Raw genomic sequence first — 24,805 nt, 5'->3', positions numbered from 1 at the left:
TGCCTGTTGCACAAGCTATCATGTCAAGATCACAGATTGTCTGATCCCTCCCTTAGCTCATAACAGACAATATTGATTACAGTAAACAAGCAGAAACAAACCTAAAGTCTAGTACACTTAAAAGTTGCTTGAGGGAAGGGGAGAAAAATGATGTCAGACCATGAATTTCTCCACTGTTTGCCCAAGATCAAAAATAAAGCTTTTATATACAAACATTCTAAATAAAACATTAATGTTAATTGTTTTCCAGCTTCCGTAAAATGCAACTACAAAATTGCAATTGTGTGAACAACCAAACTAATGGCGCATTCCTGTTTTCTTATAATGTCAAGATTTAAATCTTTCAGCCATAATTTTGTTAATGATACCATCTTTTCTTTGATGTCTAAACAAAATTAGAAAATTGGAATAAATTGCAATGTTTTTGTTATAAGTGGATATGAAAAGTCACTTCTAAACCAACATAAACATACTTTTAACAATTAACTGTATAAACAATAAAATCATAATGGAACTGCCATTTGTACAGATAGGGAATAAAAGGCACAAAACTAAAATACTTTGCTTTGATTCTGGTTTCAAATTTTAATTGTGGCCAGTATTTGGGGAATTAGCTTCTAAATTCACATTTCCATGACTCAGTTTTTAAAATAATACAACATAGCAGAATTCCTTCCACACACTTTCCCTGACACCACCAAACAATAAACTGCAAGGGTCAGTAATACTGAAACAAGGAAAGGCAGTTCCACTCCTTTGCACTAATGAAAGTGACTGACCCATACTATTATCCCCGATTTAGAATCTTTTGTGTATCGCATCCAGATGCAGCTGCTATTCATTCAGACAACTGACTGTGGACGCCTCCATCACTTTTCCCCTTTCTTCAGCAGTTTTACTTCATAAAGCTGCAGTCAATGTGTTTTGTGTGTGGTGAGGAGGGAATGACACATTCAGTGGTGGTCTCAGAGTCTACCTACACTGGTGGTTCAAGTAGTTGCAGGATTAAGCCTTTGTGTTGGATGAAAAGATATTAAAAGTCAGTTATTTGAACTCAGTCAAGCTGCTGATTTTTAAATAGAATAGTTCTGCAATTCACTTTTTCCTCTATAAATCACAGCCCTCTCCACAGCACAGCTGCAACACCATTCATTTAGTGTTTACACTTGAGAAACTAGAATATATTTTAGACCTGTGATTCTTCACAATGGATAATAAACTTGGTCCATACAAATAATGTACGTTTAATAACAATGGGGAATAAATGGGTAACTCTGTTTACTTTTAAACTTAATATCATAAAAATTCCAAATAGCATAAGTCAAAAACAACATGGAAAAATAGTTACTCCATTTGTTTTTAATGTCTTGTGCTATTCCCTGTTCTATTTATCCCTGCCCTCCACCCCACCTGACCCCCTCACCCACACAAAGAGAATATTTATAAGATGGACCCTGATGTTTTGGCCATCTCTATATTTATTGTACTAAGTTCAGTTTGATAAAATTTCTGGAGGGGACCGGTCAAGAAAGGTAAACAATGTAGATTTAACAATCATTTCATTTGCACTTGAGCATTAAAGTCTTCAAAAAATCTTGGCTAAAACAGAATATGGTGAATGACGTTAACTAGTTAAGCCATTGGAGAAACCACTGGTTTAGGAAATATTTTGATTTGAGTTGATGTCATTTGATCAAAAGTTTGATTTTGGAACAGAGTAAAATGAATTTATTTTGTATGGCAGAGTCTTCTATCTGGATTTTGGTAAAGAAAAAATTTAGGTGAGGTACAAATTGTGAAAAAGTTGTTGATTATTTTTACTTTGCTTCCAGCTTACCATGTTTCCTGAATGAATTCCTCTCTCATTCCTCTTTTATTCCCATACAAAAATCTTGATGTGTGAAACAACATAGTCTAATGACATCTTCACAATCTTGGTAAATATCTGATCTTGGGCAATCAGTGGAGAAATACATGGTCTGACATAATTTTTCTCCCCTTCCCTCAAGCATCTTTGTTGAGACTAACAAAATTCTAAGCAAATGCGCAATACAAATTGTAGTTGATACTAGATTTAAACTTATTCTCTTAGCAAATTTAACAGGGCAGCACAACAGTTACCAGATTCCCTGATGTCAGCTGAAAACTGTTCATTTCAACTCAATTGAATGGTCTCCTGACCAGGTGTCAAAATTCCCTTCAAACAAAATAAATTAGAAATACAAAAAAGAATAACAAAGTAATGTGAACTCATGAAACATCATTAAACTAAGTTGTACAAAAGAGACATAAGAATAAAGTACAGTACACAAACAAATAACAGAAAGTGGTGGATGAGATATTGCCTCTCCCTGTCACTCCATGTGAAACACTGGTTTCTCCTCTTCACCATGATATTAGGCACAGGGTTAACTTCCACATCAATGATGATGCTGCTGAATGAGCTCCTCCATTAAAAGAGAGGCTGACCTCTTGGAGAGCAATATGCAACATAACTTAGGGTGAATACAGGAACAGCACACTGTCTTTAATAATACATGGAGTGAATACCAGCAGGGCCCAGCTGGTGGTTCGTTCCAATGATCATGCACACCATAAAAAGGCTCCAGAAGTCTCAGATGGTGAGGGGGCCACTCCTCATGAGGTGCCATCATTGTTAGCCACCTCCTTGACTTCTCTGAATGAGGAGCCATTTATGTAACAGAGGCTGACCCCATGTTGATGCTGGTGCAGCAAACTGTGGAGGTGCCTCCAGTGGCACTTCCATGATGAGGGTGACTACCATGGACATATCAGTCGCATGTAGAAACAAATGAGCATGCTGCCTCCACCTCATCCCCAGCCACAGTGGGAGAACCCCATAGGAGAGCCATGAGCGTAGGTTAATTGCACTTTGTGGTTCATTTGGATGACAGTTCCTATGTTAATGGTAAGGATGTTTGAATCAATACAATGAACATGTTGTTGGTTGCATCCAGATTTGTGTTTTGAATTATTTGATGGCAATAATGTTACGATCGCCTTGAGAATGACAACTTTCAAAAAGATATTTGAATTCCAGTGATCACTGAAAAATCACACATCAAGATTTCAAGTTTTAAGTCTTTTACTGTATTAAACAAAGTAAAAGCAACATTGATTAACACTATTTCGTAGGCACTTTATACCTTAAGCAATAGAAAATATCCCTCATTTAACTTTTAAAATGACTGAAAATCTCCCTCCACGGTTACATTTTACTTTGTCCCTTAAACACCATTCTCCAGGAACCAGTCAAAAGCTATTTTCAGCTCATGATGGCTTGCATTCTTTTCCAGCCAGATAACTTCTAATAATCGAACTGACTTTCATTGGAGATCCTTCCCTCTAGTCAAAGTTAAATGAATCTGACAGCTTTGTTTTAAATCCTCATGAACTTGGACTTTTCAATCTGAGCACGAGCTCCCATCTGCATTCTCTATAGTGAACGATGGAGGCTGGCTGCCTTTATCTCTCTTGCTCAGATTGTTGAGACTCACCTGTCTTTGAATTTCAAGGATATCTTAAGAAAAGCCCTGTAACCCGATACTACAATTACTTGTTATGGACTCCTCCCTTCTCAAAGCCCATCTCTGGGCAAAATGGGCCTTACATCCAGATAAAAATCTAATTAGCTATACTTTAGACCCCCAACTCTATTCTATCTTGAAATTAAATAGACAGTCTAAAGTATAACCCTTTACAAAACCTGACATTCTTAACACCTTCATGTGAGACTTGGACTAAGGCTACCAAAAGTCAGCACAAATGCTCTTCTCATTGTTCACAGGTGTGAATATCTTGTACCTTCTTTCCAGTAAATCAATCTGGGCTGCCTTTAACAACAAGCCACCCAAGCTTGTTGTCGGGCAGAATTCAGAAGAGGTCACATAACCCCCTTCATTCCTCCATTTTACTCTAAATTAAACAGACAGTTCCAAAACATAACAAACTTCATATTTGAATATTGCTGAAAGGAATAACATGTTGCCAAAGCTTTTCATCTTGCACTCATCAGGACAAAACCATGCATGCCAAATTTCAAATGATTACAGCAATTTATACTACAGGAGAAAGGGAGTTGATTGGTTGGCAGTTTGATTCTGATTGCTTTCTTCATTGCAACGCCTCCACCAATGAATAACGATAACTTCCTCCAAATTACTGGGCAATTTAAAAAACGTGCAAAGCATGAACATATTCCTTTTGTTTGCAGAGAATGGTCCCTGTGTATTAATATATATATAGTTTCTAGCAAGTGTAAATGAGCCACATTACGAGCTTGACTAATTATCTTAAACTGGCTGTGCTCATAAAACCCACAACATCCACTATTAGATGCGATTCTGTGATTGGGCAGCACTTGCTAAATAACTGAGTGCGCAAATAGCAACACTAACAACCAATTTAAGATAGTTACTTAAATGCAACATGCAGCCTGCCTGCCCACCCATGACTGGTCTCCCATTTTCCAGGGACAGGCGATCCACGTGCCTTTAGGTCTATTTAAACCCTTGAGTAGTTAATTAATAGCCACTTAAGAGCTTCATCCTGCCAATGCTGTTGTTTTCCCATGGCAGGGATGACAGGGCTGAGGCCCATTCCAAGCAGGTAGCTCGTCAGCTTTTAGTGGTTGGGCTGTTAGGCAAGAGAGAGTGGGGAGACTTCCTTTGGAGGCCTCCTATGCCCCTCAGAGGCACACACCAGCCCCCATGGTCATACCCTCCATTAACCCTCCCCTGGCCTCTCTGAGAATATTGAAGATGATGGTACATTCCCGCCTTATATCCCTTCTCAACTCGTAGCCCACGCTCATCCTGCTATCTGTATGAAGAGTAATCTACTGATGGTGTGACAATGGTCCTCTTGCTTCCCATTGCATCCCTACTTCTCTCATATCAAACTTTCCCTTATAAGTTCCTGTTTTTAGACAAGAACTGCCACCTGCACAGCCATAGCAGCCCCAGGACGAGGAAGAGAGCCACAGTACAACACTAATGAAGAAGCTTCGTTGCTTGTTCTGACTTTGCAGCCACCAGCTCAGATACTTGCTATGGCAAGTACTTTGGAGGTGAGTGCAGAATTGGAATCTGCACATGGTGAGCGACCTGCAGCCAGGCCAGAGGTAAACAGAGGTTGTTTTGCCAGCACACCAGAGAGCAAGATGGCAAACAAGTCCTGCTTTAGAGGACTCAGGCGAAAACCTTGCTAAGCCGGCATACTGAAGAGCACTGAAAAGGCATGCACACTGAGATGCTGAGTGCATTGACTGGCCTGTCAGACAGCCTCATGTCACTGTCAAGGAGCATGGAGGATTCCAGTACCAACTTGACAAAGCAGATGGCATAGAGTTTCCCCACTCTGTAGTCTGTGCTCCATTTCCCTGTGGTGCTTCAGACCCGGAGGCACTGCCACTGCAGTCTTCATACCTGCTGCAGCTTTTGCGTGGAAAGGTCACTTATTCCTCCGCCCCATCGGCCCATCACCCCCCCACCCCACCTTGACCCATACCGCAGAATGTGGCATTTTCAACAGGGGAAGTTCCAAAAAAAAATTAATATTCCTGCCTGGCACATTAAATAATGCTACTGCAAGGCCTAAGTTGCAGTTTCAAGCTTGCTTGCTATGGTCATGCAGACCTTAAGACAAATAAAAATATACTTGAAATTGCAAGCACAAAAAGAACTCTATAAAGTGACATCCAGAAAAGAAAATGTCAGTATTTCAGCCATTTGATCAGAGCTGAAAAGCTACAGAGATCTTTTCTGGAGGGCAAAGTGGAGAGCAGCAGAAAGGAGTTGACCTAGATTTTTGGGTGACGGATGACACAGGAGTGGTTGCAGATGATCTACAGTGGCTGTCTGAGGATGGTGCAAGACAGATAAGTGTGACATACCATGACAGCAGGTTGCCTGGTTGTAGCAGCTGCAAACATCAGCAGCAGAAGCCACAAGCCTGAACATTCTACCAGCCTACCTTCTCTTGGAAGTCTATCACTATCCTCTTCACCAGTTCATAATACGCCCAAGTTTTCCGTCATCTGCAAATTTTAATAATGTGCCCTGCACACCCACATCTCAGTCAATGATAGGAGTGGCCCTAATACTGATCCCTGGGGGACCCGATTGCATACCTTCCTCCAGTCCGAAAAATAACTGTTTACCATTACTCTGTTTCCTGTCGCTCAGGCAACTTTGTATCCATGCTGTCACTTTCCCTTTTATTCCAAGTTTATTCCAACTTTTCTGACAAGCCTGCTTTGTGGCACTTTATCAGGAGTCTTTTGGAAGTCCATGACACCACATCAACTGTGGTCGTCACTGACTAGCTCAGCATTTATTGCCCATCCCTAATTACCCTTAAGGAGGTGGTGGCGCCTTCTTGAACTGCTGCAGTCTATGTGATGTAGGTACACTCACAAGTGCTGTTAGGGAGGGTATTCCAGGATTCTGACCCAGCAAGGAACTCAGTCAAGCTATTCAAACATGATCAATCTTTGACAAATCAACTAATTGGTGGCCTATAGAATAGACCCAGTTGTGTAATGGTACCTCTATTGTTTCTTAACTCTAACCAAACAGATTGGCTCCTCTCACTCTCTACCAGCGAAATATTATCCTTAATCAATACTGCCATCCCTCCTCTTTTCCTTCCAGAACATCTTGTAGCCAGGAATATTTAGCAACCAGTGCCATCCCTTTTTCAGCCAGATCTTAATTATTGTCACAGCATCATATTCCCACATGACTACCTGCACCAGCAGTTCACCAACCTTATCTACCACACTCCATGCATTCACATATATCCACTGTTAACTTGATTTAGACCTTTTTATGACCTCACCAAATAGCTTATTTCTTATTCTGGTGTTATCTGTGTCTCCCAGTTCTCTGTGCACCTTGGCTTAGCTCTCTAATATTACCACCTGGTTCCCATACCCCTTTCAAATTAGTTTAAACCCTCCCTCATTAGCATTAGCAAATCATCCCACAAGGACATTGGTCCGGTTCTGTTCAGTGCAACCCATCAGCTTGTGCTGGTCCCATCTCTCCCAGAAATGCCCCCAATGTATCAGAAATCTAAAACCCTCCCTTCTGCACCATTTCTCCAGCCAATTTAGCCTCCTATCTCTATGCTCAATGAGCAATCTGGAAATTACTATCTTTGTCGCCCTGTTTGCTTGTCTCCTTTCTAACACCCTAAGATCTGCCTACAGAACCTCAACTCTTTCTTTATTATGTCATTGGTACCGACATGAACCATGACCACTGACTGCTCATCCTCCCCTCTTCCGAGTGCTCTGCAGCTGCTGAGTGACATCCTTGACCCTAGCATCAGGGAAGCAACAAAACATCCTGGATTCATGTCTGCGAGCACAGAAAAGCCTGTCTGTTCCCCCAACTATAGAACCTCTATTATTACTGCTTTCTCAATCTTCTTCCCACATCCACATGATACCCACATCCCATGAAAGAATAAAGAAAAAAACCAGCTGAGCCAGCCATGGTGTCTTGGATTTGGTGTCTGGTTGCAATTCTGAGGAACCATCGCTCTCACCAGAATTCAAACACATGCCTCCATATCCTTAAAATGCTGGGTGAACACATCCAGAAATGTATGAACCATGAAACTCTCAACTCACATGGATCACATGTTTAGCTAATACTCAAATTTCTACAACTTAAGGTTATTCCATGTAATAGCCTCATCTTCAATTATTTTCAATTGAGATACTACTCAGAAATACTCTCCCAGCTCATTTCTTTTTCTCCTTCACTTATTCCTTTGAAGTTAGCTTCCTTAAAAGTCACAGCCGAGCAGAACACTAGCGTTCACTGAGACAAGGTACTGGGATGGTGACTGATGCCCAGGATGCTGTACTCCAGTAGGAGTCAGTGCCTTTGGGGAGAAAGTGGGAACACTGGAAGAAACTGGCAAAATAAAATGCTTTCAAAAAGCTAGTTTACAAAAAAAGAATTGCCTAGGAAATCTGACTTGACAATTAAAGGGCTCCCCTGCAGTTCAGATTAGTGATTTAAGAATCCTAGGCCATTATAAGGTAAAACATTTTTCAGGATAGGGGAATAGAGGCATATCACTGAAAAGAAAATACTTTACCACATTCATTGTATGAGTTTATTCATACTATGAGTTATATTATAAACAATAATTTGATGAGATCTGTATATTCCTAAAGTGGAAACTCAAAGATTTGGCATTCAATTTTAATTCATTTGTTGGAGCAGTGATTGCTTTCTGCTATCTATTTAGTGCATCATCCTGTCTCATTTCTACTGACAGCCGCACTACCACCACCAGAAGGATACTAGCACAACACCTATTGTGTTCTTGTGTTCCTATTATGGCTGTGTCCAGATGGGTGAAATCCTCCTGGGAGAGTAAGCCAGCTCAGTTCATTATGAATTATGGTGCTGAGGAGCTGACTTGCACTCGACTAACAGATACAAAATATAGTAGCAATAAATTGTATTTCTACTCCTGCATTTGACACTTCTACCAGATCTGGAACAATTAGCAAGTTAACTGCCTAATGTTTTAGCTTTGCCATGACTAGAGATTACATTGGGAAATTACCACCAGCATTAACTGGAGGTTTGGAAATGATTTCCTCAGCATTCTTGTACATTGACTAATTGCTTAACAAAAACTACTGAAATTATAGCCTATCATAAAAGAATAATTCATGTCCTGGATAAAAACTTATTACATTATCAGAGAATTAGAATCATCTTGCTTTCAAATAAACCTTACCCTTATTGTAACATTAGACTGCTTATTTAATTACCAAACACCATCCTTTTCTCCCTTCTAAAGCTACCAAACCACACTCCTTACAGTCAGTAAGCTTTTGCTCTTTTGTGGTCATACACTCATGATTTGGCTTGTCTTCACAGTCCTGCGTGACAGCTGATTGTTGTGCTACTGTGGGCACATTTCATAACACTACCTGGATGTGCTCCAAATTACTGGAGGCAAATGAACAACGAACTACAAAGTATGCAGATACTGTGGACATGACACGATAGCAAGAGGACTGAGGCCACTCCTATACAGCAATTATTCCTGGCATTAGATTTTCATTGTTGCTTTGGTGGATCATAAAATTACAACCACACCCTCCTCTGATGGGCAGACACTTTTATTAAACCAGCGTTTAACTTTCTTAGAAGAGTTATTGCTTGGAAAGTAATTGTTTTGTGATCACAGTATTTCAGCAGCAAAGAGTACTCAGTGGCCCATAAAATGATCACACAATGTACAATTCATGAGCTCTGAAGACTGAATTACCTGTAAAAAGTCCATGCAAGTATAGGGCAGCAAGTCATCCAGGTGGCCAATGTCTTTTGAAAAACGGTTCAAGATCCGACCTTACAAGGAACAAAAAAAATGTTGAAAACTTTGAATAATTTAACAGTTATAATACTCTTTAATATATGACTCAACTCCTTTATGATTTCGACATAGTCCCTATAGGAAATCATTCTCCAAAAGTTTAAAAAAGCACCACCTTTTGGCAAAAGACTTAACAACACCTCAAACAAATAGGACAATTTAGGAACATGCCCAGCTGAGAATTTTCAATAGCTGCTAATATGTTGAAGATGGATTCTGGCTTATACATGATTACATGCTAGTGTCTCTGACAAAGATTTCCTTGAGATGGGGTTAACAGTCAGGCCTTTAACAGCACAATGGTTAATCAGACTGTTATATTTTCAAATATTGACTGAATTCATAATTCAAATGAATATTGTAAAACATTTTGGGATAATTTGAAAACAAGCTTAAAGGCAGGTCAATGATGAAATCCTTTCATAAAGGAAATGCACTAAAGTATCATATTTGAAAACTCTTGAGCAGTGTCGTTAAAAGATATAGTGGGTGAACAGGGTATTGCCTTAACCAGCTAGTTGAATGAAGAAGCTCTTCAATAAGATTCTAGTTTTTATATCCACTAGTGTTATACATGTGTGTTTTGTTGGTTTTTCTTGAAGTATTCCAGCCATTCCCCTGACTGCTCTCCCAAAGAAAACTTTATCAAAAGGTAGCTATAACAGCTGTTTTTACAGGAGTGACACAAAATGCCAGTAGGCAGAACAATACACAGAAAGCCATGCATTTCACTGTCAAGTTCAGGGCATGGACCATCATCTTCTGTTCCACTGCAGGAGGCTACATTTACTCTTTGACTGGGTAGAAGTACAACCTGGGGCCTCCTTGTTTGTATGGCTCAGCCACACACAGATTAAACTTGCTGCATTATTGGTGAAGTTCCCCAGTTTCATTTTACGGGGCTCTTTAAGAGGAATGAAGAGGCTTAACTGCAAGTCATTTCCAACAAAGGATCACACTGAAATGTGAATCTAAATGTGAACCTTTTTCACATGTTGACTGACATTTTACACAATTCTAGCATCTGCAATTTTTCTGTTGCTTTCTAACTCATGGCATCACTTCAACGTATGCCAACTTTACAGCACTTCATGCCTTAACACTAAGTTTAACAACATTAGATCTTAATCACTGCTCCTGTTATCTTAAGAGAACAAGTGCAGCAATAGAGGACGGTTGCACCAGAACTACTGTAAGTGGTAGTGTGGGGTGCTTGGGGTGAGGGTCCCCTATTGATATACAACCAGTGGGTTAGCCCATACCACAGAGGTCTATCTTCCTTTCTTTGCCACGTACTCAGGACATGGCAGTACCTCCTTGTCAGGTTTTTCATGTGTCCCTCCCTCACATCTGTTCTGCAGTAACCATTTACAACTTCTCTGGACCCATTTTTGTTTCTTTACTTATCCCATTATCACTTTGCTTTACACAGTCATTACCATTTAATCTCTTTAAACAGACATTCCCTTTGTTCCAAAACAAAAACAGAAATACCTGGAAAAACTCAGCAGGTCTGGAGAAGACCAAAGTTGACGTTTCGAGTCCTCATGACCCTTCAACAGAACTAAGTAGAAATAGGAAAGGGGTGAAATTCCTCCTGTCCCCATCACCACTTTTCTGTGACTGTACTTGCTTTCAAACATTTTTCGGATCATCTTCGTGAAACATTCTGTTTCTCGCTTCAGTAAAGGTAAGAGTGAAGTGGCAGATGTTGGTTAGAAGGATGCTGCCTGACCCGAGTGTTATCCAGCATTTTCTGTTTCTATTTCAGATTTCCAGCACCTACAATGAAAGCTAGGCAGCAGCCAACACACCTAGAAGAAATCCACTCCACAGCCATAACACGCTGGTGGTGGGCTATATGAGATGAGATTGGGCGGAAACCTCATCTGAGAGCTGCTAGCCAATCTGATTGGCCGGCAGTTCTAACAGTTCTGACAGCACTAGAGTTCTGTAGAGGGCGCTGCTGGGACTGCAAGAAGACACCCAAAGAAGAGTGATGCCTGCCGGCGATGGTAGGTCCTCAGATTTTAGGGCAGGGAGGGATGTGGGTAAGGTTTTGGAGGGAAGAGTGAGGGGGAGGGGGTACCATGACATCTTAGGAGGAGCTGCCCCAAATGCATACAAGGCACCCCAAATGATGTGCCCGCCCTTCTTACAAGTTGATCTCAAAAAACAGCTTGCCCACTCCTGTCTGCCTGCCCACACCAACCATATTAGGGGATGGCAGTATAATATCCCAGTCAACTGGCATGGTAATGAACTCAGTTGATCTTTAATTCTTTATTTAAATATGGATTTCGATGCCTGCCCATCTAATGTATTATAGGGGACAGCTCAGGGGTGGGCAGGAAGATGGTGGGCTGGGCTCCCATCACATTTTACATGCCCCTACCGCCCCCATTGAAAACAAACGTAGTGGGGGAAGGATTGTAAAATCCAGCCCAATATTTTACTTTTATTTTAACTGTTTGCAGCTGATCTGAGGTGAATGGAGGGGAAGAGGGTAAAGATAGGAGTAGCTAGGTTATTAAATGAGTCATCCAATTACTTAAAAACAAATATCAACCACACTAAGTTGCCGAAAGCTGCACAACTTAAGAATGGATCTCTATAACATATAAGCGAAAAGTTATATACATACACAAAAGTATAAAAAAAAACCTTATCTACTAGATGTGCCATTTGCTTTTTGGGATGCATGGGTTTGATGTTTACAGGGACGATGACACAAATGGTTTAATGCAGCAGATGTCTGAGACTTTTATCTGGACCATGAGCACACAGGCCAAATTTTAGTCATATTTTTGTACTTGTGCCCGTTAGTAGATTTTTTGGCAACTATGGCACAAATACTCTTGAGCTGCAGTCATATATACTTCTTGCTCATACATGACAACTGATATTAATTTATATATTTTGTTTACTGGCTTAAATTTTCACTTTTACAGATTAGCAAAACACAAAGAGTCCCTCACCTTTCCCTCAGGTTGAATTCAGCACACCAAATAATCTAAGGCTAGGCTCTGACTAACACAGTCAGAAATCAGATATTTAAGCAAGCTACTGATCACTATTTGGAAAGATAATAACTATATTTCTAAGGATGAACACTAATTGGCATTGTTTACAAGCACAAGTTCTGATCTCTATCATGGGCCTTATCAAAAACCTCTTGCTCCTATTCTGAATTGGCACTCTGTTCTGCTTGTGTTTTAAACACCTCAGGAGACTTAATCAACTGTAATAATAATAGTGATCACAACATAAACCTAATGATAAAAACAATGAAATTAAATTCAACTTGTGGGAAATAGGAATGTGGAGTGGAAGAATCAGAATGGGATCTTACTTTCATGTCAATGTACACATGATAACAACTTGCATCAAAACGAAAGTGTCAATATATCAAACTTCTATTTGTTTTTCCCTGTTTACTGCTTATTACTCTTGTACTGAAGAATTACCTTCCCCCTGACACTTCTGTTTCCTACTTCCCGATTTTTGTCTCTCAATCTTTGTATTTTCCAATTCTCTCCTTTCATTGTTTTTCCTCCCTTAATTATGTTTAAGTGTTCCACTTTGTTCCTTATTTCAGATTTCTGACTTTATCAACTCTTTTGATCCTCTACCTTTGTGTTGTTCTTTCTCTTCGGAGTGTCGTCTCATCACCTGCACCTTGGAGCATATCATTGAAAGCAATGTCACCGAAGACCAAACCAACCCCCAGGGGACACTGAACTCATTGTGCATATATATTTTCTGGATCACAGAGAACTAAAGAAGTGCCTCCAAAAACGTTGCAAAATTACAGCTGGAGTGCTGGGAATGGAGTAAAACAAATGTGAGGCTGATGAAAAAGAGGATGGCGTTACAGGGACATGCAAAATAAATAAAGCCCTAAGAAGTATGCTATAGTAGGGGACAGGAGAAAATTGATGCTGATCCCCCATGCTAGCAATCTCCAAAATTACGAATTAGGAGAGAGGAGAATGGAGAGTCATAGACATCCTAATGCCAGTAAGACTTTTAATGAAATTTGGGGACAGCAATTATCAACGTCCTTTGTTAAATGTACTCTTTACAACCACTTCAGAACATTGTTAACTCTTATTTAAAGAAGCTGCAGTATTCTTCCCCAATCTTAAAATCAATATCTTTCTATTTACCCCAGTAATCCTGTAGTTAAAGCACACAATAGTCAAAATAATAAGAGCTTTAAGGAGTTGTGTTTGCTCTGTATTAGATGCTGGAAAGGCTTTGTATACTAATACCAGCTAATCAGAACATGTATTCATCAAATTCTATTAAACATAATCATACATCAATTTAAAAGCAATTACTCATTGTCCCATAAAAGCTGTAAATTGAAGTGCCCTGTAGACAATTGACACTATTAGGTGGATAAACACTTTGCTTTATCTAATTTAAATAATGATTCATTACTTTGCCTTTATTTCTACAATCGGTTCCTAAGTACAGTGAATGTATATATATGCTTTTGTTGTGCAATGAAAACATACGTAGTCTGCAACAATTAATAACTGTTTACTGAAATTTGGTCTCAATTAGATTAAATGCATAAAAGAAAACACTGAAGTGTTTTGACACTGACGTTTGGTTTACAGGTGTTCACCTGTACTTTGTTCTCTGCTGGCCAAAAATGATATATACAATGACTTTACCACACCTGTTTAAATCTGATTATTCTTTATTTAATTGGGAAATTATCCCAGTTATGTCCTTAGCATTGTGTTTGAGACATTGGGCGGAATTTTCCCAGATTTGCAGTAAGTGCAGTAGCGGGGTGGGGGGGGGTACCGGTTTTCACACTGTATCGTCCCAAAGCCGCCACATTATTTATGCACTCCTGGGAAACACGCTGTTTCCATGTCAGGTGGGCTCTCATTAGCCGGCCCGCTATCACCCTGCTGCTGCATCACGCCGGGCGCCATGTTTAAAGTTCAGCCAGAAGCACACATCTTGGTGCTTCCAGGCCACCACTGCTGCATGGAAGACATGGCCCTGAGACTGAAAAAGACTGCAGCCCCCCAGGTTCAGCGGTGAGTCCATCGAGCGCCTTTTTGGTGCTGTGGAGGCCCGCCTGGATGTCCTCTAAACCCGTTCTGGCTGCAGGATGGCCAGCAACATTATTAACCCAGCTTGGAAGGTGGTGGCAGCGGTGGTCAGCACCAACATCCTTCAAAAGAGGACAGCCACCCAGTGTTGCAAGAGGATGAATGATTTCCTCCGTTCCGCCAGGGTAAGTCACTCCTCATTACTCTCAACCCACACACCCATAAACCCATCACACATCCACAGAGCCATCGCTCAGTCGGTTCAATGGTCATCACCATTCACTCTCTCACACTCATCATCATCGTCCTTATCTAGCCCATAGGACCACTCACCACCCATATAGGCCAGGCAAGCTTATTATCTGGCCTGATAGGCATCCTACTTACACTTTCTCCATCTCTATCCGTGCAGGACAAGCTGGCACACAACAAGAGAGAGAGGTCGCAGACCGGTGGCGGAATGCCTAAAATCAAGGTCCTCACGGACTTTGAAAACAGAGCCATCCAGCTGTCCAGCGAGGATCTGGACCGGTCCTGTGTTGACAGTGTGGCCGCGCTGCTCTACCAAGTGAAGATTCAGCCAATCAACATCCAGCAGGCAACTATGCCGAGCGTGATGTCTCCTTGTTTCACAGGTCACTGCCATGCACTAATTATCTCCCCTTGCTTTCGCAGGCACTTCTGCCAAAAAGCTGACAGAGTCCATGACCCAGGGCCTTCATCAAGCCCTGAAGAAACCTCTGAAGAGGAAGCTGGAGGCTCCCTTCCTGAAGTCCTGTCACAGCGTTCATCCACACCCTCCACCAGTGCAGAAACACACAGCTTGGTGAGACCTAGCTTTACAGTAGCCTTGGGATTACAATCTGGTGTGCACATCGCACTTTCTGATCCACTGCAGGCGGAGGCAGGGACTTCCCAGGTGTCCGGCACTCAGAGGACTGCTGCAGGCCAGAACTTTGCTGAGTCCAAGTCAGATGACGAGCCTCTGGACTCAGTCATGTCACAGTTGCTGGAGCTGCAAAGGCAAGCTCGGGAACATCAAGAAGGGATGTCTGTTGCACTCCTCAGATTGCAAGGCACGATAGAGGGGTCCCGTCCGCATACAGCCTGAGGTGATAGCACCAGCATGCTGACGCACCGAGGTCTACACTGGTAGGATGGCGGCCACCATGGAGACCGTGGTCCAGGACATCGCTCTTGCACTGCAGAGCGGGCTCAACTCCATCACTGATGCCATAGATGGCCTCCAACATTGTGTACGTAAGAGGGGTGCCAGGCAGCTTAATCTCATTTCAGCTACCTCTGCACCACAAGGAGTCAGCCTGGGGCCTCCAGGAGCCCATTGGGAGTAGGATCCGCAGGTGCTCATCCACCTAGGTGACTTAAGAGTGCCAGCCCATCCGACTCTCCTCTTGCTGTGACCTCAGCAGCTCCAGCTCCACAGGCCGAGGAGGGTACTGTTGCCACACAGCAGGACCCTGAAGACAGGCCAGGGCCCTCCAGAGGATGCCTGCCAAAGTCATCACAGGCAGGACGTTGCAGTCAGCAGGCTGCCTCCACCTCTGCTGTGGGTGTCCAGGGAGCACCAAGATGTAGCGGCAGCTTTAGGAAAGTTAAGGAGAATTAGTTGCACAACTTGGGCACAGGTGTTAATCACTTGTGCATACTGTTCATTATTGTCAATAAACTCCCAAGAATCCCTCCCTGCCTATGGCTCCTTGTTCTGATGAGCAGTGTTTTTGTCACTCAGATGTGAAATGTTTCTGCACAAGGTATCTCTCTCTAGGGCCTCCTTCCTGTGCTCTGTGCAGCCTTCAAACCACAGTGATGGTCTGGCCTCTCACTCCCTGGAAACATTACTGATGCCTGCACCTTAGCAGTGCTTGTCATTGCTGCCAGAACGTAGTGGGCAGGCACCACAGAGTTCTCTCATTCTCTCAGTATGCTCTCAGCACCTTTAGGGAGGTGCTGGCCCCCATCTCTTCAGAATTTGTGACCACTGATGCTGTGCTCTGGCTCCTGAGGGCTCAGGTGCTGAAGGTGGACAAAGGGTCAGATGTTTCTAAAGTTTCATAGCTGTGTCTCTATGATATGACCCTGATCACAGAGCGCAAGTGATCTGTCAGGAGTCAGACATTCTCAGAGGCTATGTGAAGATTTATGAACGTACTTATTGCATGTCAGCATCATCCTCCTGCAATCGAGCGACTATTAGGACCTCCACTGCATCTCCATGACAAGAACATTCTCATTGAGAGCATTCGTGCTGCCATAAGCCAGACTGAGTCAAACTTTCACAACTGCGATGTGAGGAACTATGGGGTCACCTCACTGCATGTCGCCATCATCTTACACAAATCTGGCAACTATGAGGGCTTCCTAAACGCGTCTGCCTCATCTAGCCAGTGCGAGGGCCTCATCCCCATCATCGTCACCTTGTGGATGACCTCCATGACCCATGGTGTGGTCACTTTCCTTGCCCACCCGACCCCTCACCCTGAATGCTTGTGCGCTATATTCAACAGCAGGGCTGCCCTTAACCCTCCACCACCATAAGTCACCTCAACAGGAAGGCTGCCCTTAACACCGCCACCAGTTGCCTCAATGGCAAGGTTACCCTTAACCCTGATGTCCCTCAAGCTTGAAGTCCAGCAGGCGACCTTGGCGAGCATTGCAGTCGCCTTGGCGAGCATTGCACAATGTTACTATGTACTCACCTCCGAGTTTCCCTCAAAGTGCAGGCTGCCAAGCGCATGCCTTTTATGTGCTGTTGTGAAACACGTCGATGTGCTTTCCCACCGACGTGGACGGTTGATCCAGCAGGAGATGGGGGGAAGACAATTCCAGCGGGCAGGCCTGATAATGATATGCTGATGCATTACAATGAGGTTCCCAACGTCCAATGGCGGGAAACACGGCTGTCAGCAGATTGAGCGGACGATCGCAAACTGGTTTCCCACTGTCATAAAACTGATCACGCCATATTGTCTGCTCATGTCCCCGATCACGCTTGACACCAGTGTGCATGGAAAATTCCGTCCATTTTATTTTCATTTCTGTTACTATATACCAAGAGAAGCAGAATAACATACGCGATAATTTGAAAGCAGTCTTCAGGGGTTCTCTGGATAAATTTATTGTTCACTTGGATCATAATAACATTTATTGCCCCAAAGGAAGTATTGCAGTGTCATCCATTATTCTGTATTCATCAGATTATTAAGGCATAGAGTCACAACAAATATTTCTATAGATTTCACTTATGACACATTTTCATAGTGTCAGTAAATAATATTGTTAATATACCAGTAATGGCAAGCCACAAGAAATATAGGAACATTAGGAATAGGCGTAGATCATTTGCCCTTTGAGCCGTTCCATTAGATCATGACTGGTTTGTGCCTAAACTTCAGTTGCCTATCTTTGCTTCATATCCATTCGTTACTTTACCTAATAAAAATCTATCATACTCAATCTGGAAAATTTTAATTGATCCAGCATCCACAGCCTTTTGGGGGAGTGAGTACCAGACTTGCACTAACTATTGTACTGCTGAAAAAGAGACATGCTATTGAAGCTTTTCGTCTTGCACTCATCAGGACAGCTACAGAAGATAAACCAACAGTAAAGGGGCAACAGTTTATACTGCATGAGAAGAAAGCTGATTGGTTGGCAAGTGGACTCTGATTGGCAGAGGCATTGCCAAGGAGAATGCAGTAGAGAACAGTTAACTGCCAAGCTTTTGTTTCAAATTCAAACCAGGCAGGTTGACTCTGATTGGTCACAGCACTATATATATACATACATATATAGTTATATATAGATTATATTCACACACAGGACCCTGTCCTTTGCAGACAGAATGAGCGTGTCCATGCCGTACGTCTTTTCCAACTAAACAAAGCTTGGGAGACCACCATTCCTTGGTTCATTCCCCAAGGCAATGATTTGACCAATCAGAGTCAACCTGCTTGGTTTGAATTTGAAACAAAAGCTTGGCAGTTAACAGTTAACTTTTCTCTGCTGCATTCTCCATGGTAATACCTCTAGTAATCAGAATCCGCTTGCTAACCAATCAGTACTCTCTTCTCATGCAGTCCAAATTGTTGTTCACTGTACTGTTGGTTTATTTGAGAGGCTATCCTCATGAATGCACGATGAAAACCTTTGATAGTATTTCTCTTTTTTAAGCAATATTCAAGTTCTGTTCTACCAAGATAACTATTGTGTGAAATGTGCTTCCTGATTTCACTCTCAAATAGCATAGTTCCAATTTTTTTTATTTGTTCAATGCCTTAAAAAGGCGAGGTAGAGAAGCAGAATGGCTTACAGAGGGAATTCCAGAGCTTCAGGCCTAGTCAGCTGAACAGCTAAGAAAACCAGGGATGTACAAGAGGCCAGAACCTCTTTCCTAGTCCTACGTATACAATTAGTACCTAAGTGGATCTCGTTGTTGTGGCCCACATAAGTGCCAATGACATAGGTAGGACTCGAAAGAGGTTCCTCTTAGGAAGTGTGAGCAGCTAGGGGCTAAATTAAAATGCAGAATCTCAAAGGTAATAATCTCTGGATTATTACCTGAGCCACAAGAAAACTGGGATAGGGTAAATAAGATTAGAAAGGTGAATGCATGGCTCAAAGACTGGTGTGGCTCAAAGACTGGCACTGGTATTGGGGAAAGTGGGAGCTGTACCTTTGGGACAGTCTTCACCTGAACTATGCTAGAATCTGTGTTCTGACAAGTTATATAACTAGGGCGGTAGAGAGGGCTTTAAAAATAAAGTGGGGCGAGGGGGCAAATGAGGGGAGATGTGGTAATTTAAGGGAGAGGGCAAGAAAGCAAGGTAGCAACAAAGGAAATGATAATCAGAGCATGGCAGGGAGAGGCAAAGTGTACAAACTAAGCAGTGCACCAGCAGATAAGGCTAGAGGTTGCAAAAATAGTAAAAAGACAGAACTAAAGGCTCTATCTGAATGTGCCTAGCATCCGTAACAAAATGGATGAATTGTCAGTTCAAATAGAAATAAATATATATGCGTTGATAGCCATTGAGAGACATAGCTGTAAGGTAACAAAGGCTGGGACCTGAATATTCAAGGATACATGACATTTCAGGACAGGAAGCTGAAAAAAGGTGAAGGGGTAGCTTTGTAAATTACCAGAGTGATTCCTGGGATGGCGGGACTGACATATGAGGAGAGATTGAGTCGGTTAGGATTATATTCACTGGAGTTCAGAAGAATGAGATGGGATCTCATAGAAACCTATAAAATTCTAACAGGACAAGACAGAGTAGGTGCAGGAAGGATGTTCCCGATGGTGGGGGAGTCCAGAACCAGGGGTCACAGTCTGAGGATATGGGGTAGACCATTTAGAACTGAGATGAGGAGAAATTTCTTCACCCAGAGAGTGGTGAGCCTGTGGAATTCGCTACCACAGCAAGTAGTTGAGGCCAAAACATTGTATGTTTTCAAGAAGGAGTTAGATATAGCTCTTGGGGCGAAGGGGAGCAAAGGATATGGGGAGAAAGCGGGAGCAGGCTATTGATTGGATGATCAGCAATGATCATAATGAATGGCGGAGCAGGCTCAAAGGGCCGAATGGCCTACTCCTGCTCCTATTTTCTATGTTTCAGGATGACATTAATACAATAGAGAGAGATGACTTTAGTTTTAAGGTTCAAGATGGAAAATCACGTTGGGGAGAGATGAGAAATGGCAAAGGTAAGAAGTCACTTATGAGAATAATTTATAGGCCCCCTAACAGTAACTACAATGTAGGACAGCGTATACAGGAAAAAATAAAGGGCGCTTGTGAGAAAGGTACAGTGATAATCATGGGTGATTTTAATCTACATATAGATTGAACAAATCAGGTCTGTAAAGGTAGCCTGAAAGATGAGTGTTTTCAGGGTAGTTTCTTAGAGCAGTAAGTTCTGGAGCAAACCAGAGCAGGCTATTCTAGATCTGATAATGCACAATGAGACAGAATTAATGAATGGCCTCATAGTAAAGGTGCCCCTAGATAGCAGTGATCACTGACTGAATTTCGCATATGGTTTGTGGGAGAGAAGAGTAGGCCTAAAACTAATGTTTTAAACTTAAATAAGGGCAATTATCAGAGCTGGCTAAAATGAACTGGGAAATTAGGTTAAGGGATAGATCAGTAGAGATGCAATGGTAGATATTTAAGCAAATATTTCACAACATTCAACAACGATACATTCCAGTGAGAAAGAAAGACTCTAAGGGAAGGACACACTATCAATGGCTAACTAAGGAAGTTAAAGATAGTATCAAATTGAAAGGAAAAATATACAATTCCATGAAGATTAGAGGCAGGTCAGAAGATTGGACAAAATATAAAAAACAGTAAAGAATGACAAAAAAAGATGAGGGAGAAATTAGAGTATGAGAGAAGGCTAGCTAGAAATATAAAACAGACAGCAAGAGTTCCTACAGGTATTCAGAAAGTAAAATAGTAACTAAAGAGAGTATTGGTCCTCTAGAGAGGACCTGGGGAATTAATAATGGAAAATAAGGAAATGGTGGATGAATTGAACAGTTATTTTGCATTTGCCTTCACTTTGGAAAACACAAATAACATCCCAGAAATAATTGTAAATCAAAAGGTGAAAAGGGATAAACTTGAAACAATTACAATCACCAGGGAAAAGGTACTGTGAAAATTATTAGACCTAAAAGCTGACAAGTCCCCAGGTCCTGATGGAATTCATCCTAGGGTCTTAAAATAAGTGGTTGTTGAGATAATAGATGCATTGGTTTTCATGTTCCAAAATTCCCTAGATTTTGGAAAAGTCCCATCAGATTGGAAAATAATAAATGTAACTCCTCAATTCAAGAAAGAAGGGAGACAGAAAGCAACAAACTGCAGGCAAGGGGGATATAACAGGGCAGCTAGAAAATCTCAATGCAATCATGCAGAGGTTTTGTGACAGGGAAATTGTGTTTGACTAATCCTTTAGAGTTCTAGAGGAAGTAACAAGCAACATGGATAAAGTGGTTGTGATGTACTTGGCTTTCCAGGAGGCATTCGGTAAGGCACCACATCAAAGGTTATGATACAAAATATGATTTCATGGTGTAGGGGGTAACATATTAGTATGGATAGAGGGTTGGTTAGCTAACAGGGGACAGGGAGTAGGCGTAAGTGGGTCATTTTTGGGTTGGCAAGATGTAACCAGTGGAGTGCCACAGAGATGAGTGCTGGGGCATCAACTATTTATAAACTATATCAATGAGTTTGATGAAGGGAGCAAATGTATGATTGCTAAATTTGCTGATGACACAAAGATCGGTAGGACAGTAAGTTGCGAGAAAGATATAAGGAGTCTGCAAAGGGATAGAGCTAGGTTGCGAGTGGGCAAAAAATTAGTAGATGGTGTTTAATGTGCAAAAATGTGAACTTGTCCACTTTAGCAGGAAGAATAGAAAAGCAGCATATTATTTGCATGGAAAGACAATGCAGAACTCTGTGGTGCAGAGGGATCCGGGTATCCTAGTACATGAATCACAAAAGGTTTGTAATGCAGGTACAACAATTGATTAGGAAGGCAAATGGAATGTTGGCCCTTATTGCAAGGGTAATGGAATATAAAAGTAAGGAAGTTTTGCTACAGTTGTACACGGCATTGGTGAAACCACATCTATAGTACTCTGTACAGTTTTGGTCTCCTTATTTGAGTAAGGATATAACTGCATTAGAAACAGTTCAGAAAGGGTTCACTCGGTTCATTCCTGGGATGAAGGGGTTATCTTTCCAAGAAAGGTTGGACGTGCTGGGCCTGTACCATTGGAGTTTAGAAGAAGAGAGATGATCTTACTGAAACATAAGATCCTGAGGGGAAATGACAGGGTAGATACTGAAAGGATATCTCCCCTTTTGGAAGAGACCAGAACTAGGGAAAACAGTTGAAAAATAAGGGGTCTCCCATTTAAGATGGAGATGAGAATTTTTTTCTCTGATGGTCATGAGCCTGTGGAGTTCTCTACCTCAAAGAGCAGTTGAGGCAGAGTCACTGATTACTTTTAAGGCAGAGTTAGATAGATTCTTGACTAGCAAGGGAGTTGAAGGGTATAGGGGGTAGACAGGAAAATGGAGTTGAGGCTACAATCAGATCAGCCATGATCTTATTGAACAGTGGAGCAGGCTCAAAGGGCTGCATAGCCTACTCCTGCTCCTAATCCATATTTGTATTCAAAATTGTAGAAATGCAGAGTTCTTGGAGGCTTACAAGGCTGGAGGAGGTTACCGAGGTAGGGAGGATCAAGGATTTGAACACAAGGATAAGAATTTTAAACTTGAGGTGTTGCTGGACCAGGAGTTCACAGGCAAGGTTAGCTTTGTTGCCCATCCCTAATCATCCTCAACCAGGTGGTGCTGAGCCACTTGAGCTGCAGTCCATGTACTGTAGGTATTGCCACAGTCCTGTGAGGAAAGGATTTCCAGAATTTTGATCCAGTGACTGTGAAGGAACCGTGATATAATTCCAAGTGTATGGCTCAGAAGGGTGTTCACATGCCCTTGTCCTTCTAGTTGGGTAATTTGTGAGTTTGGAAGGTGTTGTCAAAGGAGGTTTTGCGAGTTGCTGCTGTGCTTCTTGTAGATGTTAAAACATTGATGCCACTTTGCGCTGATGACGGAGGGAATAAATACACCCTTGTTCCAGATTACCCCCCCCAGAGGAAGTAGTTTCGCTCTATCTACCCTACTGAATCCATAATTGTTTTAAATACCTCACTTAAATCCCTGAACCATCTAAACCTAAGGAAATATAAGCCAAGTGTATGCAACAACTCTTCATCAGTTAATCCTTTCAGCCCTGGCATCATTCTAGTGAATCTGCATCCCTTCAAAGGCCAAGGTATCTTTCCAAAGGCTTGGTGCCCAAAACTGAGCACAGTACTCCAGAGCAAGTCTGACTAAAGCTCTGTAGAACTGAAGCATCACTTCCCCACATTTGAATTTCAGCCTCCAGCAACAACTTGCATTTATATAGCAAATTTAACATCATAAAATGTCCAAAGGTGCTTCACAGGAGTGTTATCAGACAAAATTTGACGTAAGTCACATAAGATGGTATTACAGCAGGTGACCAAAAGGTTGGTCAGAGGCATATTTTAAGGAGTATCTTAAAAGAGGAGAGATAGAGAAGTCAAGTGATTTAGGGAGGGAATTCCAGAGGTTCAGACCTAGTCAGCTGAGCTTCCAAGGAAATCAGGGATATGCAAGAGGCCAGAGTTGTAGAAATGTGTAGTTCTCAAAGCATTGCAAGGCTGAAAATGGTTACCAAGATAGGGAGCGGCAAGACCATGGAGGGATCTAAACATAAGGATAAAATTTTAAACATGAAGTGTTGCTGATCAAGCGTCAATGTGGGTCAGCAAGCCCAGGTGATGGGTGAACAGGACTCGATGTGAGTTAGTATAGGGGTGGCAAAGTTTTTTGGCTGAGTTGAAGTTTATGGAACTTAGAAGATTGGAGGCTGGTCAAGAGAACATTAGAAGAGCCAGGTCTAGAGGAAATAAAAGCATGGATGAGGGCTGCACCAGCAGATGGACTTAGGTGGGGCAAAGGCAGCCAATAGCACTGAGATGGAAGTAGGCAATTTTGGTGAAGGGAAAGGTCATAGAGTTGAAAATCCAGCTCAAGGTCAAAAAGGACATTGAAGTTAAAAGCAGTCTAGTCCAGCCTCAGGCAGTTGCCAAGGAGGAAGATGAAATCAGTGGCTAGGGAACATAGTTTATAGAGGAGGCCAAAGATAATGGGGGGATTTTAAGCCCCAAAAATAGGCAGCTTTGGATCGAGTGGGATGTTAAAATGTTAGGAGTCTGAATCGACCCCAAGTAATAATCAACTCACCCAAGGGCCAGGCAATGACCATCTTCAACAAGAGAGAAATTAAACATTTCCCCTTATTGTTCAATGGAATTACCATTGCTGAATCCATCACTATCAACATCCTGAGGGTTACCATTGAGCAGAAACTTAACTGGATCAACTATATAAGTTCTGTGGCTACAAGAACAGGTCAGAGACTGGGAATTCTGCTCACCTGGTGACTCACCTTCTGACTCCCAAAGCCCGTCCACTAACTACAAGGTACAAGTCAGGAGTATGATGGAATACTCTCTACTTGCCTGGATCACTGCAGCTCCAAAAACACTCAAGGAGCTTGACGCCATCCAGGACAAAGCAGCCCACATGATTGGCACCACATTCATCATCATAAACATTCAGTCCCTCCACGACCAGTGCATGGTGGCAACAGTGT

General features: G+C 42.0%; 1 protein-coding gene across 2 annotated transcripts in view; it reads right to left on the bottom strand.

Moving 5' to 3' along the window:
* abcc4 (ATP-binding cassette, sub-family C (CFTR/MRP), member 4) overlaps positions 1-24,805 on the bottom strand; it is a 516,215-nt gene that overhangs the window by 137,609 nt on the left and 353,801 nt on the right. For both annotated transcript variants that reach the window (XM_041199134.1, XM_041199135.1), the window contains exon 20: positions 9,328-9,407. In XM_041199134.1, coding sequence (XP_041055068.1) covers positions 9,328-9,407 — 80 coding nt within the window. The remainder of the gene's footprint in view (positions 1-9,327; positions 9,408-24,805) is intronic.

Source organism: Carcharodon carcharias, chromosome 11, assembly GCF_017639515.1.
Source record: "Carcharodon carcharias isolate sCarCar2 chromosome 11, sCarCar2.pri, whole genome shotgun sequence".
NCBI lineage: Eukaryota > Metazoa > Chordata > Chondrichthyes > Lamniformes > Lamnidae > Carcharodon > Carcharodon carcharias.
This window is presented reverse-complemented; position numbering and strand designations above follow the sequence as displayed.